The sequence below is a fragment of the Zalophus californianus genome, chromosome 8 (assembly GCF_009762305.2).
Source record: "Zalophus californianus isolate mZalCal1 chromosome 8, mZalCal1.pri.v2, whole genome shotgun sequence".
Lineage (NCBI taxonomy): Eukaryota > Metazoa > Chordata > Mammalia > Carnivora > Otariidae > Zalophus > Zalophus californianus.
This window is the reverse complement of record NC_045602.1, coordinates 135,762,818-135,777,837: the sequence shown is the minus strand read 5'-3', so window position 1 is coordinate 135,777,837 and position 15,020 is coordinate 135,762,818. Positions and strand designations below refer to the sequence as shown.

At 44.0% G+C, this 15,020-nt stretch overlaps 1 protein-coding gene across 1 annotated transcript in view; it reads right to left on the bottom strand.

The window, feature by feature from the left end:
• Positions 1 to 452: 452 nt before the first annotated feature.
• RAB22A (RAB22A, member RAS oncogene family) overlaps positions 453 to 15,020 on the bottom strand; it is a 54,673-nt gene continuing 40,105 nt past the window's right edge. The window contains exons 4-7 of the mRNA XM_027624233.2: positions 12,764 to 12,835; positions 12,570 to 12,676; positions 11,806 to 11,915; positions 453 to 7,535 (exon numbers count right to left, since the gene is read on the bottom strand). Coding sequence (XP_027480034.1) covers positions 7,438 to 7,535; positions 11,806 to 11,915; positions 12,570 to 12,676; positions 12,764 to 12,835 — 387 coding nt within the window. The 3' untranslated portion in view covers positions 453 to 7,437. The remainder of the gene's footprint in view (positions 7,536 to 11,805; positions 11,916 to 12,569; positions 12,677 to 12,763; positions 12,836 to 15,020) is intronic.

Sequence of the window (15,020 nt, the reverse complement as noted above, 5' to 3'; positions counted from 1 at the left end):
TGCTTCTATGTAAAGGGGGGCATCAAAGAGAAAACAGGCATGTGGAGCTGTGCTCCTGTAGGCGGTGAGTGGCCCTGGGGGATTCCAGGGTTCGAGTCAACACTGGAATGGAAACACCAGCACCTTGGATGAGACCCCGCCCATCAGGGGAGAGGGCAGGACGCAGGTCCTCACTTGGCCGATGCTCACTGCAGGGCCCCCCGGGCTGCCTCCAGCCCCCTCCCGCACCTTAACTAAGGAAGGACTCGGAGAGGGAGACGCAGGAAGCCGGGAGGCCGGAGCAGAGACAAAAACACCTTGCTGCTCACCATACACGGTAGCTGTCAACGTTCGGGCATTTCAGTTTTCCCAAAAATAGCATTAAAGTTACTTCAGAATATTTGGCTGAGAAAAGCATGTGACGAACCACAGAGAGAAACCAAACCATCTGAAAGGCAAATACATGTATTTGTAAACATAGCATTTTATTAACAAAATGTTTACACCCTTCTTACAATACAACAAATTTTGTGGTGATTTAGCATGTTATACTCTATAAAGTTCATCGTAGAATAGTTAAGCTAAAACGATAGAGTTTAAAAGTATGCCAAATCCACCACCGTCTGCAAACTACCTACTACCAGCCTAAGTATAAAAAGAAAAGTCTTGTAACAAAAAAATCAAAAGATCTAGTTTTCTTTCGTCAGCATCTACAAACAGTACAGACATCATACATCATATGGTTTACATGTAGACTTAGGTCCAGCCCAAGGTAAAGACTGCAAAAATAAAGTCTTCGACACCCACACGAGCTTGGCCATCCCCATTACAACATTCCATCACAGGTGATCAAGCGATGCGTCATGCAGTGAAGCCATGGCTACAAATTTGGGCTGTTTACAGCGCTACAAAGCAGCCTAACCTGTAAGCAACTTAATGGTTTTGTTTTTCTTTTCCTTCCCCATAATAGGTGCTATTATAAAAAGGCACAAATATCTTACTCCTTGCATCGGGTCTTGAAAGGTATGACATTCCTAGGAGAAACAAGAGTTGCTGGTATGACAGCTTTGCTTTTATTTATTTATTTTTAAAGGTCTAGGCTCATCTCCGCAGCTGTTTCTCTTCAAGACTTTAGACGTGTATCTTTACATACTTTAACAGGTGCTCTGTTACAGACGAAGAAATGTTCTGACACTTCAACCATCTCGTCACCGACTCGAAAGCCCGTTTTGTCCCTCAGTCATGTTGCCCCCGTCGGCTAGTGCTGCCCGCTCCCTCTCTGGAAAGACAGGAGCTCCTCACCTAAACTTAGCCTTTGCGTCTCCCCACGGCACTTGGCGCTCGCCGGACCCGGTGGCGGCCACCGTGGCAGGCGGCATGGGAAGGAATGTTGCATGCCCTGAGGAGGTGGAGGGTGCTGTGCGTCTTTAAGGGAGAGCCCACCGCAAAATGAGAAGAAGAGAAATACGGCAAGGAGTCTGTTTCAATCACAGAGAAGGTGAGACATCAATTCTTAAGAAGGTCAGAGGCATGATTGACAATTATGTGAATGACTCATAAGGTGAAATGATGCAAAGACTGAGCTGGATGAGAGTAAAAAAAGAAAAATCTTTTCCAGGCCAATACAGCCCTGTCTACACAAGACAACAAATGGTTTAAAAATAGAGCCACCGATCAGTTGCCCTGACTAGCCAGCTGCCCACAATTCCCTCCACCCGCGCTGAATCGACCGGTCACTCTGACATCACGTGCATGACCCATATTCAGAAAAAGTTCCATAAACTCCGTGATAACCTCACATGCGAAGTCAGCAGAGGTATGCACACTTCAGCCTTGCTTTCAACGTTTTTCAGGGGGTAAAACTCACTATTCAAGCACAGATTTGATGACAAAATTGATAAAGGACAAATGATGTGAGACTGAGGCCCCGAGGCGAAGTCACACGCTGCTGTGTGCTGAACAACGCGCCCGAGCCGGCTCTGGACTCGCTGTGGGCCAGCAGGTGCGTGCTCCGTTCTCCACAATCTGACTTATGCTGTCCCGGGAGCCGCCCGAGCAATTTCAGTTCTGAGTAAAGACTACCGGCCCTCCGTGCAATATGCTGTATTAAAGATGATTTCCTTCACAGTACCGCATTCAACACAATCTGCTTCCAGAAACGAGGACACGTTCCCGAATAAAGAAGTGGCATCAAAACCAGCACGTTTTGTTTCTGTGGCGTGATTAAGGAGAACATCAAGAATCTACAGTTTACAAATACCAATTAAAGAAGGCTTTTTCAAAAAATCATGACTATCTCAGGGTTTCCCATTTATTAGCTGAATTCTGGGCACTTGAATTCCTGTTCATGGGAAGCTATCCAGAATTTGGTTTGCTTCATTTACGAAGCATTTTGATGAGGTACTGGGCACCATACAGATTCGAAAACGAGCTAACAATAAATTAAATCTTTTTTCCTTAAATTTGTTCAGACTCCATGGTTTTAATTGCAGTACCGATGGAGGGCACATCCTCATCTCACTCTCTAAGATGTTCAATGTGATAAGGAAAGATGGAAGGTTTAAAATTTTTCTTTTTATTAAACTTCTGAATCCTTTTGTTTTGAAGACAAAAATATTCTAGCATCTGTAATTGATTATGCTCTAAAAGGAAAGAACACAGATATTAGTTATTTCTGATGGTGCAGACCATCAAATTAAAGTTGATCTATGCTACTGGAAGTCCTTCTAGATTTGGAAAGTAAATCATTTTCCTATATACTCAGAGCATCCTGAAGGACAAACCGAGAAATATGGGAATTCTTGGTTTCATTTATTCACTTTCTTCATTATGTCTAATGCAACTTCATCACGCCAGGTCTCTCTTATCATTCTCTTAGATTGAAAAAGCGGAGGCTCCTGAAAAATGTAACACCCTCCTAATATTTTTTAGACTTTCATTTGCACATAAAACAGGACAAATGCCCCAGAATTCCATTAATGTTTCTTGCAAATCTGATAATCAAATTGCCTGGATTTCTATTACTGGAAGTCAAGACAAGTAACTCTGCTGTCAAGAGAAATTGGCAGAGGTCGTTTCTTCCACGCCTAGGCTAGATTTCCACACGACCTCCCTTTTCTAAAACTGTGCCTATAACGTGTATCTCCTGGACAGATCTGTTACTTGGACTGTTTTTTTTTTTTTAATGATCGTGCTGTAGGAGTTAAGGTAAGTCTCCTAAACATCACCTTGATTCATTGTTGAGCTTGTCATGCACCAAGCTAATTGAAGGCAGGTATATACTGATAGCTTGACCCATAAAAGTACATTCCACTTCTTCCTTTTTTAAAATACTTTAACTGTTAAGAGGTAGACTCTCTTGAAGTCAAACTGTAAACAGAAGTCATGCTGCCAGTCCCTTTCCAACAAATTTAAACGAGGACGATTTTTCCATGAGTTCACACCATCTAGCTTATCGTGATCATGAACTTTCCTTATAGAGTCAGGAAGAACATTTACAGACTACTGAGTTTAGAGAAGAGAGCCAGCCTGAGTGTGTGGGCTGTCATCTCCCCAGTGTTCTGAAGCAGGTACCTGGTAGATACCAGAGTTAAGGGGCTCTCGGTAGGTCTTCCTCAGAAGGGAAGGATTCCCTCATTACTTCTACAGACAGGCTCTTGCAAAGACATCTGAATGTGGGGCGGGGGCTCAGCTGTTGTATATAATATTCTTTGCACCTATTATACAACCGCAGGGCCATGAATCATGTTCTGTGTGTTCTGAAAAAAATGAGTAGGAAAAAATGCTTGTAAGAATTTATATAACCTCTTTTGCAACTCACCCACAGAAGAGAAAAGAGGCATCTAATGGTGAACAAATGTCTTTTCAAGCCCCGAGGCGGACATGCCAATCAGTGCAGTGTAATCTGAGTCAAACCTGTCCATTTTAACACACTGCCGAGAAGGTAGCGAGATTCTGCTTTGACATCTCCAGGAAAGCCATGGAGTGGTTCTCTAAAGGACATTTTCATTACTCCATCTCCCAGAGTTTAATTTAGAAGGTCTCCTAGAACTGTTTTCCTTCTTGAGAAAAAAAAAAAATACAAGACTTAAAGAGAAATTCTAAAACTACATATGGTCTTCCTTCCCTTTTTATATACTTAAAAAATAATGAAAAATCATCGCCTCGAGAAGGGCACCAGCCCACTCCAGGGAGGAGGTCAAGCCTCTAAAACAAAAGACTCTAACCTTCGGATACGGGAGGCGTCCGCTCAACCAAAATCATAAATGGGCAACAAGGAAGTGTGTTATTTTAAAGGAACCAGCTCTCACAGCCGCTCTGCGTAGCACTTATTCTGCCTATGGCTGAAAAGCAGGTGATGGAGGTTTCATTTGGAACCAGAAGGGCTTGCAATAGGTACTTCTCCCTAATCACTTCTTAAAGAGAGTTTAAAATGAAGGACACTTAATCATACTCTTACTTTATGTTCTTTTAATCACCAAATGATGGCTAATTAGTTATCACAGAATCGGAAAAACACTTGTGTGAAAGGAGAGTTCTGGAGACTGATGGTTCCTAGGACTGGGCACCTGCAAAGAGCTCATTTCAATTTCTCTGAGAGGAATCAATATACACTTGCAGCTAATTAATGATTTTTCTCTTTTTCAGTCCCCAAAGTTTTTTAAAATGGCCCTTTGTCAGAAGGGAACCAAAAAGAAGATTTTTATAGATGGGCTGTGTCTCAATTCCTTTGAAATCTAGCTTTTTCCCATAAGAAATAACTGAGAATATATGAAATGTGTATGAGATCATTGCTTGGTCAGGTTATTAATCCAAAGCATGTTCAAAATAAAACAACTGCTTCCACCTTTAATCTCCACCTCTGCATCACACAAGCGAACAAAACAAATGGAAACATTTCCCCCTGTTTTCATGGGGTATGGATCACAAAGATCTGAGATGACAAGGTGCTGCTGCTAGTGGTTAAGAAGGTGCTACATGAGAAGCAGGGTCTTGTGGATTCCTGAGACAGTCTGATGAAAAGGAGGGCAGAAGAGAAGAGGCCCCAGAACGTGGGAAGACAGCGATGTTGCACAAGCCACCCACCCGTCATTCATTCTGGGACTAAAACATGTGGCCAGAACCAAACAGAAGCCCTCTCTACAAACGGGGAGGAGCGTGAGAAGTCATGAAAAAAGAACAGCCAAGGAGGGCCTGAAGAGCCGGCCCTGTTTTGGGCTAACTGCAGTGACAGTGGGGCCAGGATGAGAGGCAGGCCAACACCTTGCCAGTCAGACAGGCACGGAAGCACGCCGCCTTCCCCGGGCACCCAGACCCCAGGGAATCATCGCCAGGCTGGCAGGTTTGGTGGGAAGACTGTGAAGGTCACAGATGTGCGTCATCTTTTGGTGAAGACAGAAAGGGCCACCCATGCACCGCCTCTTCGGTAGTGAGTCAAGCACCCTTTGTTTTCATTTTGTTTGTTGTCGTGGAGATGGAGGCCCAGCAGTGGGAGCGTTAGGGACACACCAGGGCCGAGGTCAGACGCCCTGACCCACCTGCCTGCGTAGGAAAGGAGACTCAGCCCCCTTCAGGTGTCAAGAGCCCACCCTTAGAATCGTGTGTTTTTTCTTACAGCTTTTGCTCATTTCATGGTGGGAAGGGAGCAAGCTGCTAGGAGGGTATCGAGTCCGCATGTATTTTAAACAAAACGTTAGAATTTTCCCTAACTACAGTCCTTCCATATGATTTCAGCAAGAGAATAAATAATTTCAAACGCTTAAGATATACACCAGGGAAAAGGGAATCGCTTTTTACTTAATCTGGGTTATAATTTTCCCATTAAAATCTACCCATATCAAGTGGGGGGCACAGGGAAATAACAATTATTTTTAAAAGTTTCAACTGTTCGGTTTAAGGATAGCTCTGAAAACACAATTTAGTTTGAAATTCAAGCTGTTTCATTTCCTATTTAATCTTGTAAATTTCCTTCCCTTACAATACTCAGGTTGGAAGGGTGCCAAATTAGACCAGGAGCAAATTGTCACCAACTTCACTTCAGTGCTTTATTTTTAGATTATATTAAAAACCTCATTAGGCTCCCTGAGGGAAAGAGTGTTAACCACTAACAGAGGCAGGGGGATAAAGGAAACGGAAAGATAAGCTGAATTGTTAACAAGGAAAGCTCGCTTGAAACACTTGTCTGAGGTCGCTGTAAATGCTAAAAGAAACTTATTACTAAGACCAGGTGAAATGACTTGAACTTGGAGTGTAATCTTTTACCCCCAGGCTAGGAAGGGCTAGTCAGGCTTGTCAAAGTGGCATATGTCTTTATTATGATTTCCAGATGGGATGTGGAAGGGAGGGGTGGGTGGAAGGAGAGGCAGAGACCTCTTCAAAGACTGTAAGCCAAGTGCTCTGTGCTCTCGCCCAACAGAAATGTGCGGCAGAGCCCCCCACGTGTAGGCTGAGAGGTGGGTGGGCACACCAAGACACTGGCTGCGAGATTAAATGGAGTGTTGGGTGAAACATAGAATTTATTCATGTATTTACATAATTTATAATCTTTAAGCAATGGTCTCATAAATATAGACTACAACTTTACATATGCTAAGCAACAGATAACTGTTTTCCCCACCAAAATATCTGGGTTAAATAAAAAATTGACAGAATTTACACCACTTTCTTTACTATCTCTCTTCTTCCTCTTTTTTAAACCACTGCTAGTCAGTTCAAACATATGCAATTCAATTTATTCCAGGCAGCTTCTCTACCGCCACCATCTTGATCATGAGAGCTTATTTAAAAAGGTGCCAATAATGTGTTTTGTGACACATACAGGACGAGGTTGGAATGCAAACCTCGAGTGAGCTATGCATCTGTTGTTACCGTTATTAATTTACTGTATGTTATCGTGGGCTAAAGTATTCAATGAAAAGTGCTTTAGAGATGGTGGGGACGGAGTCATTTCCATCAGTCCTATAAATAACCCAGTTTAGCTCCCAATAATGATTGCCATCCCTCCACTTACGATCACCTACCACATTTTAAATGATATGATTCCCTCTAACAGTGGTAACGGGAAACCAAGGAAATTACAATCTCTGCAAGGTCTTTTCTTCCTCAAGAACCATGAAAGTGCTAATTTTCCCTTTACAAATGTTACATAAAATCTTGATTACAAAACTACTCAACAATTTAATCCTACCATCCGTACAATTACATGTTCCTTTTCAGCAAGGTCAAAAGCCAACGATGCAGTCCCTCTGCACACCAGACTCGTGACACGACAGCGGTCCGCAGACTGAAATGTTACTGCAGCAGCCTCCAAGGAGGAAGCGGAACTGGCCAATTTCTCTGAGTCCTTTTTGCATGAAGACCCAAGCCGGCGAGGCGAAACCTGCTGGCAGGGACCCCAGCCCTCCTGTTAACGTTCTGGACCACCTACTTCATCATCAAGTCTGGGAGGCCGAGGCTCGGTCAGCAGCAGCTTCGCTGTGGCTCGGAAGGCTGTCTCCGGAGCTTGAAGCCCTTGCCGCCAGACGGCGGGTTGGCGTCAGCGGATGGAATTCTTCGACCTAGACGGAGAGGAGAGGAGGGAAGGGAAGGAACTTTAACTTTCCAAATCTGTTCATTCTCAGACGCAACAATCATGCAGATGCAATTTGACGGGTTTCACTAAAATAAAAAGAGTTGAACAAATTTTCAATCTGGGAATCATTTTCGATTTATAGAAAAGTTGCAAAGATAACATAGAGAGTTGCTATCTAGCCTTCACCCAGGGCATGTCCGCATCTTAACTCCCGTGGGACATTTGTGGACATGAAGAATTGGGCACTGGCACATCACTAACTAAGGTCCAGACTTTGTGCAGACGACATCAGTTTTTCTACGTATGTCCTATTTCTGTTCAAGGGTCTGAACAAGGATATCACATTGCATTTAGTAAAAATGTTTTTAAATAAAAAGAAATTACATGCCAACAAAACACTCTCAGTAGGGAGTATATGCACTTTGGTAATTCCATCCGAACATGCCTGTCCCTCGGCCTCGGGGCAGAGCCACCATCCAGAGACAGGTGTGCACAGATGCCTACAGGACACACACACACCTGTACCTGGCCCCCTCCTTAAGACCCGAGAGGAGCAGACAGGCGCACTGTCGTCCACCTTGCCGCTTCCACTGGATACGCTCTGGGGGTGGTCTCCCTGCAGCACTATTTCTAATAGCTCTGTGCTACTGCACCGCATGGGTGTACCATGATTTATTTATCCATTCCCCTGTTGATGGATATTTAGTTTGTTTCCAACACTGTGATGGTATTAACAACAATGTAAAAACTATCTCCGCGAACCAATGTGTAAGATAAGTTAACAGGAGTGGGGGAACTGGGTCAGCTATTCTCCTCCTGGGTATTTATCTGACACACACACCATATTCCCAGTGTCTATCCAGCACAAATGCAAGAAGGACGTGCAATTTAAATTTTGACAGATGCTGCCAAATTGCTCTCTGAAGAGGCTGTGCCACTTTATTCTCCTACCAACAATGCATGAGAATGAACAGGTTTCACTTTACTGCTCCGTGAAGCATAATGTCAATTTCAGGAGAAACCTTAAATCACCATCCACCTACCCAGCCCATAACGCAAGGGTTGTGTCCACGCACAAAGGCCTTCCAGATGCCCTCCTACTTCTTAGCTCTCTCCAATACCTCCCACACTAAAATCAGCCAGGAGCCAGAAGCACATTACTTACTTGCCTACAGAGCTATGTCCCTTGAATTAGACCCTAAGCTCTTCGAGGTAAAAGGTTCTTTTTTCTCCATCTTTGTTTCTGGTATCTATTTAGCACAGTACCGGGCACGGAGGTATTTTGAAAGCATGGAATGAACAGACACATGCATCTTGTGGCACTAACAAGGCTGCCAATTCTTAGGTCCTTGGTCACCAAGCCTGGAGCCTCTAGGATGTTGGGCAGCCTGCAAAGCCAGGAGGGTAGTACACAGCATGGTGTCTACACTTGAAAGTGTCCCCCAGAATGTCCTATAACTACTTTTCAAATGCCTGTAGATACTGCTGTGAATAAATTGCAAATTTATTTAAAAAGCTTTACTGAAGCTTCTTGTTGTTACATATTTCTAATAAATGGATCATGGAAATCCAGCTGGTATTACAGTGCCATCTCTGAAACAGTCTTAGAAGCAAGCAGAGGAGAACATCTTTATAACCTGGGAATAGACCATGACCTCTTAAACTAGAACCTAAAAGTGCTAACCGTAAGGGTAAATAAGGATAATTTGGATTATATCAAGATTAAAAATCCCAGCTCTATGAAACAGTTGATTCACAAATGGAGGTCAAGCCACAAAGCAGATCTTTCCAATACACATAATCAACGATGGACTCGTATCCAAAATAAACTATAAACATAATTAAGAAAAAGGCAGGTAGCCCTACAGGAAAATAGGCAAAAGTTCACAAAAGAGGATATCGAGATATTTTCACATAAAAGTAAATAAATATCCAGAAAGGGGCTCAGCTTCATTAACTGTGCATCACAAATGCAGATCAAGACACACACAGCAGACCCAGAGTGACTGGGGTTCCATGTACCACTGGTGTGAGCACCCGCTGGGGTAACCACTTTGAAGACCTCCTCCCAGACACCTGCACACCCATCTTCTCCTGGGTATCAACAGGCCTGAGAAACACGCGTCCGCAACGTGTGCACACTGGACATGAAGTGAGTGCTCACAGAAGGACTATTTACCCCAGCTCTGAACTGCAAGCAACTACGCACATGCCCATCAACGGGATGGATAATGACACAGTGGATGTTCTCCCCCGCCACACACACACTACAGTAATGAGGATGAGTCATGGAATGATATGGATGAGTCTAACACATGTAATGTCGAGCTAAAGCAGCCAGACAGAAAAGGGGACAGAGAGTTTGTTTTTTAGAAAATATAAAGTATAAAAACAGGCAAAACAAATCTGAAGAGCTGGCAGTCAGGACTGTGCTTCCTTGGGGGTGGGGGATAGGGAAGGATTGGAAGGGCATGGGGGAGGGTTCTGGGGTCTCGATCTGAGTGCCGACTGTAGGAGGATACTCGGTTTGTGGAAATTCCTTCTGTTTTATAGTGCTAAGCATCCTTCTGTACGTATATTACACTTCAATAAAAAGCATGCCAGGCACTGTGCAATTTTACGACACCCAGTAAACAATAAACTCAATTTACTTCTCTCTAAATTTTTCTAATCTTTGTCAACATGTATTTATTTTATTTTTCACAGTTAAAATGAGTATGTACATGCTAGTTTTATATAACAATTTTCATTGTTGGCATAACTCACTACCTTCCTGTTTTTAATACCGCTGGAGTAAAGAACACTTAAAAAAAAAAAAACGATAATTTTGGCACACTCACAACACCACGCACTTAAGATATTTTAGCTTGAACTAAAAAATTCCCGATTGGCCTCATGTTGCCTTTCAAGCATGCATCTGGGTAACTGTTCTTTATAGTTGAGGAAGACCACAGACATTATGACTTCAAACACTGAAGGGAAGGGACTGGACGAGAGGCTGCGGGCCCACAGGCCAGTGGCCCCCTATGGCCCCAGATGGGTTTGGTAGGCCTGCACAGCGCTTTGAAAATATCTGAACGGCCAAATCTAAACAGCATGACATGTTACATAAAATCCAGGTCTCTGAACAAACTAAAATCATCAAAAAGGATAAAAATAACCCCAGTAATTAATTGGGCAACCAGGAGCCTCCATTCCACTGTGACCCCACCTGCTGGAGCAGGGCCCACATGTGCCAGCTGTTGGGGTCATGCGGGCTTTCTGCTGCTCCCATGTCTCAGTGCTGGTGGCCCATCCCTGCCTGGCCTTGTGGGGCGCTGGGTTTTGCACTCCCTCCTCTACACGATGGCCAAGTGCACTTCCAGCCTCAGTCACCTCTGACCTCACCCAGAAAGTTCACTGTTCCCTGTCTGCTTTCTCCTGTTCTCCACCTGGAAGTCTGACACGTCAGGGTAACGTGAATCCCAGATCTCCGCATAACCTGCTCTGCCCAATTTCAGTTCCAACATCACCCGCTCTGAGAGGCCTTCACTGACTACCTACAGACACTCCTTCACCTCATCCCACATTATGTTTTTCCTATCGCTGTGCATCATCCGAAGGGATCGCAATGGTTTCTGCGTTCACTGCCTGGCTCCTGCAGTAGAATGTGTGTTTCAGGAGACAGGGGCTGTGCCTGTCTTGCTCGCCACGGTCTCCCTTGGGCCTGGAACCGTTCTCAATAAATATTTTGATGAATTTGAATGAAATGAATAAACACAGATACAATCTGTAGAGGATCCCAAAGGGATGCTGCAGCCTCCTTCCATCCAGCGGCATCATGTTAACACTTCTGGAAAAGGAAGGGGGAAGGGTGGAAAGAGAGGCCTTACTTTCTACTCGCCTGGTATTTCATTTTTGAGGGTTTTCTTACAGTGGAGTCACACCTGCATTTCATTTCCCTTTACCGATCTGTTCGTTTTCGATGACTAACTGAAACACATTTAAAGAGAGACCAAGGGAGAGGTGGCAGCTTCCAGGCCCTGTGCACAGTTTACTCGGTAGCAACACTCTTCGAGAAGGGAGGCAGCAGCTCCCCAGCAATTAGAACACGATTTGAGACCTGGCCGCCACTCCTACGTTCTCCCACCTCGTTCCACTGAGAACAATGGTGGAGACCAGACGACTCGATGTGCGGAGGGAATTCTCCCCAGTTGTGTAACTCTGTATTAAGGTGCTCTGCAAAGACAAAACCCATACGGCACAGAGATACTCACTAATTTCTATAAACAGTTCATTTATGTTTATCGCATTTTTCGCGCTGGTCTCCACAAAAATTGCATGGATGGAGTCGGCATAGTCCTTAGCATCTCTCTCCATGACTTCTCTGGAAGGCAACAATCGCAAATCAGAAATTCTACCCATCAAGAGCTTATCCTACCTACCCAGTAATTACCCTACCCTACCCACCTACCCAGTAATTAACCAGATTAGTGATGACAAAGGATGTCATGAACGGCTAGTGACCAAGCCCTGACATGTGGTCTTCCCAAACGCACCACTGCTGTGGTTACACAGCACAAAACTGAACTCAGCACTACTAACAATGCATCTGTCTGATGGAACGATCACAGAACGGCAAGGGTTTCTTTTCCCGCCAAAGTCGAGTCCTTGCTTTGGGAATCATGGAAGTAGTCCAGAGAAATTGCCAGTAAATGTGTTTCCCTTAAAGTATGTATGTTTTCCCATTCAAGCACCCGATGTCATGGGAACTGGGGGGCTACACTCATCTCAGATAATGTCAAGTATGATGTAACCAATGTTTACATAAATCACACACCTGTGCCTCTCTTTCTTTCATCTAATCAGCCCCCAATGTCTGAACTCTTAATTTTTGTTTGAAACTTCAGGACACCAACTAAACAAAAAGGAATTTTTCAGTGTCAGAGATAAAATAAAAGCAAGATTCTTATACTGGATATTGCTCAGGAACAAAGGGAACACATAGTCAGCACTGTCCTCTCCCGGTCTCGTAACGCACCTGACGTCGACAAGATCACACTTATTCCCGGCAATAGCAACGACGATATTGGGCGGGCCGTGCTGCCGGAGTTCTTTCACCCAGTTCTTCAGCGTTGAGAATGTCTCCTGGAACACAAAACACGAAAGCGACTGGAGGCCGAAGCAGCCAAGAGAGAGCTTTCAAAACAGTCTACGGCAAATGTAAAGGCTTACTTCTTTTGTGATGTCGTAAACAATGATGGCCGCAGCCGAGCCTCGGTAGTACATCGGCGCTAAGGCACGAAACTGCAGAGAAGGGGAAAGAAGAAACAACAAAATTGGGAAAGCGGGTTAGAGATGTTTCTCACCAGACTTTTAGGCCCAGTGGCCCTGCACAAAAAGTAATCTTTGTCTTAAGCCCAAGCCCAGGACACGGCGCCACAGAGCAGAGGAAGCGGCAATTACCAAGGGCAAGAAACTCTTCACGTAACTCCGTTTCTCAGAAAATAGTTTATAATACAGTTTTATAGGAATTAAATATGCTGCTATAAACAACTGTTTCAGCTAAAAAGGCTTTTTAATTGAACTCAGTGTTATAATTCCCGAATTCATTTGTTCAATAGTCCTTTAAACTTTGGCTTCCCAAACTATCAAGGAGATAAAAATAATGCTGTAAATAGTTCTCCAGAGAAGTGGCTGCATTTGGGTGCCGTAAAGATAAGGCTGTAATCTAAATGCTGATTGTACTACAGAAATGAGTACACATTTACATTCGCTACTTGGATGAGTCTGTAACTCGCCTGTTTGATATCCGCACACGTGGCAATTCCCAAATGCGGGTAGAACTCTCATTTACATGCATTTCACTCTGTGCGCGTGGCCCCTTCCCACCTGCCGCCCCCCACCCCTAGCCGGTGACAGGGAGGGAAGGGATGGGAAGGCGAGGCAGGGGGATAACCGCAGGGCTCAGTCAACAGGCCACCTCTCCTGATGAGCACGCGATGGAAAGTGGAAAATGTGAGGCTCTTTACCCAGTCGACGCTGATCCTGGGCAACCCGCTCAGTGGATATGATGCCCATGCTTGCAGCTAAGAAATTTACCAACTAGATCTTTGTCTTAGACCCTGCCTTTCAAACCTGACCCCTATGGCTGATGTGATACCCCTGTACTCTCACCCTGCTTCTCCGCTCTGGTGGCTGACCCCCAAGTACGCGTAGGAACTGTCGTCAGAGGTGAGCATCTGGTGTACTGTACGATTTACATACGCAGTTATAGATTCTGCAACTTCTTATCCAATGAGCTTAACCTTTGGCTTCTAAACTTTTAAGTTATTTTGAATTTTGCAAAAGAAAGTGAAATTATGACTGTAAACTCCAGGAGGGAAGAGAGCATGTCTGCTCAGTATATACCATTTTATCTCTGGAGCCCGATGCCTGGCACACTGTAGGTAAGCAAGAATTGGTGAATAAATAAGAACTGTTTAAATATGAGGTGATGTGGAACTAAATGCCAGACCAGATCTGGCATTATGAAGCTTTCCTACTACTATTTGTGAGAAAAATCTCTGCCACTGGGGTGAAAGCTAGGTAACTTCCAATAAAATACGTTAAGTTGGAGAGAGAAAATAACAAAACTAAGGACTGCAAGCAAGAAAGCACTACAGAATAGGAAACATTATTAGATGGAGAAGACTCTGGACTGATTTTCATGGGCTGAGAGTTAGCAGGAGCATGCAAAGAGCACAAATGGTGATGGTATTAGCTTTTCCTTTCACTTCCCTTCCTTCACTTCGTTCATTCCTTTTTGCATATAGTGGACACAAAATGTTACGTTAGTTTCAAGGGTACAACACTGTGATTGGACAAGTCTATATGCTGTGCTGTGCTCCCCATAAGTAGAGCTACCAATCTGTCCCCATTCATCACAATTACAATACCATTGACTATATTTCTTGTGCTGCACCTTTCACCCTCGTGACTGATTCATTCCATACCGGGAGCCTGTGCCCCCCACTCCCCTTCACCCATTTTGCCCACCTCCTCAACCCCTTCCTTCCAGCAACCACCACTTTGTTCTCTGTAGCTATGCAGACCCATAGCTTGTTTGTTTTTTTGATTCCGTATATGAGTGAAATCATATGGTATTTGCCTTTCTCTGACTTATTTCACTTAGCATTATACCCTCTAGCTCCATCCATGCTGTTGCAGATGGCAAGATTTTTTTTTTTAAGGCTGAGAAATACTCCCTTTTATACACACACACACACACACACACACAGCACACCTGTTTATCCATTCATTGTTCAATGGACACTTGGGCTGCTTCCATATTCTTGGCTATTGTAAATAATGCTGCAATAAACAAGGATGCATCTATCTTTTTGAATTAGTGTTTCATTTTCTCTGGGTAAATACCCAGCAGTGGAATTACTAGATCATGTGGTAGTTCTATTTTTAATTTCCTGAGGAACTTCCATACTGTTTTCCACAG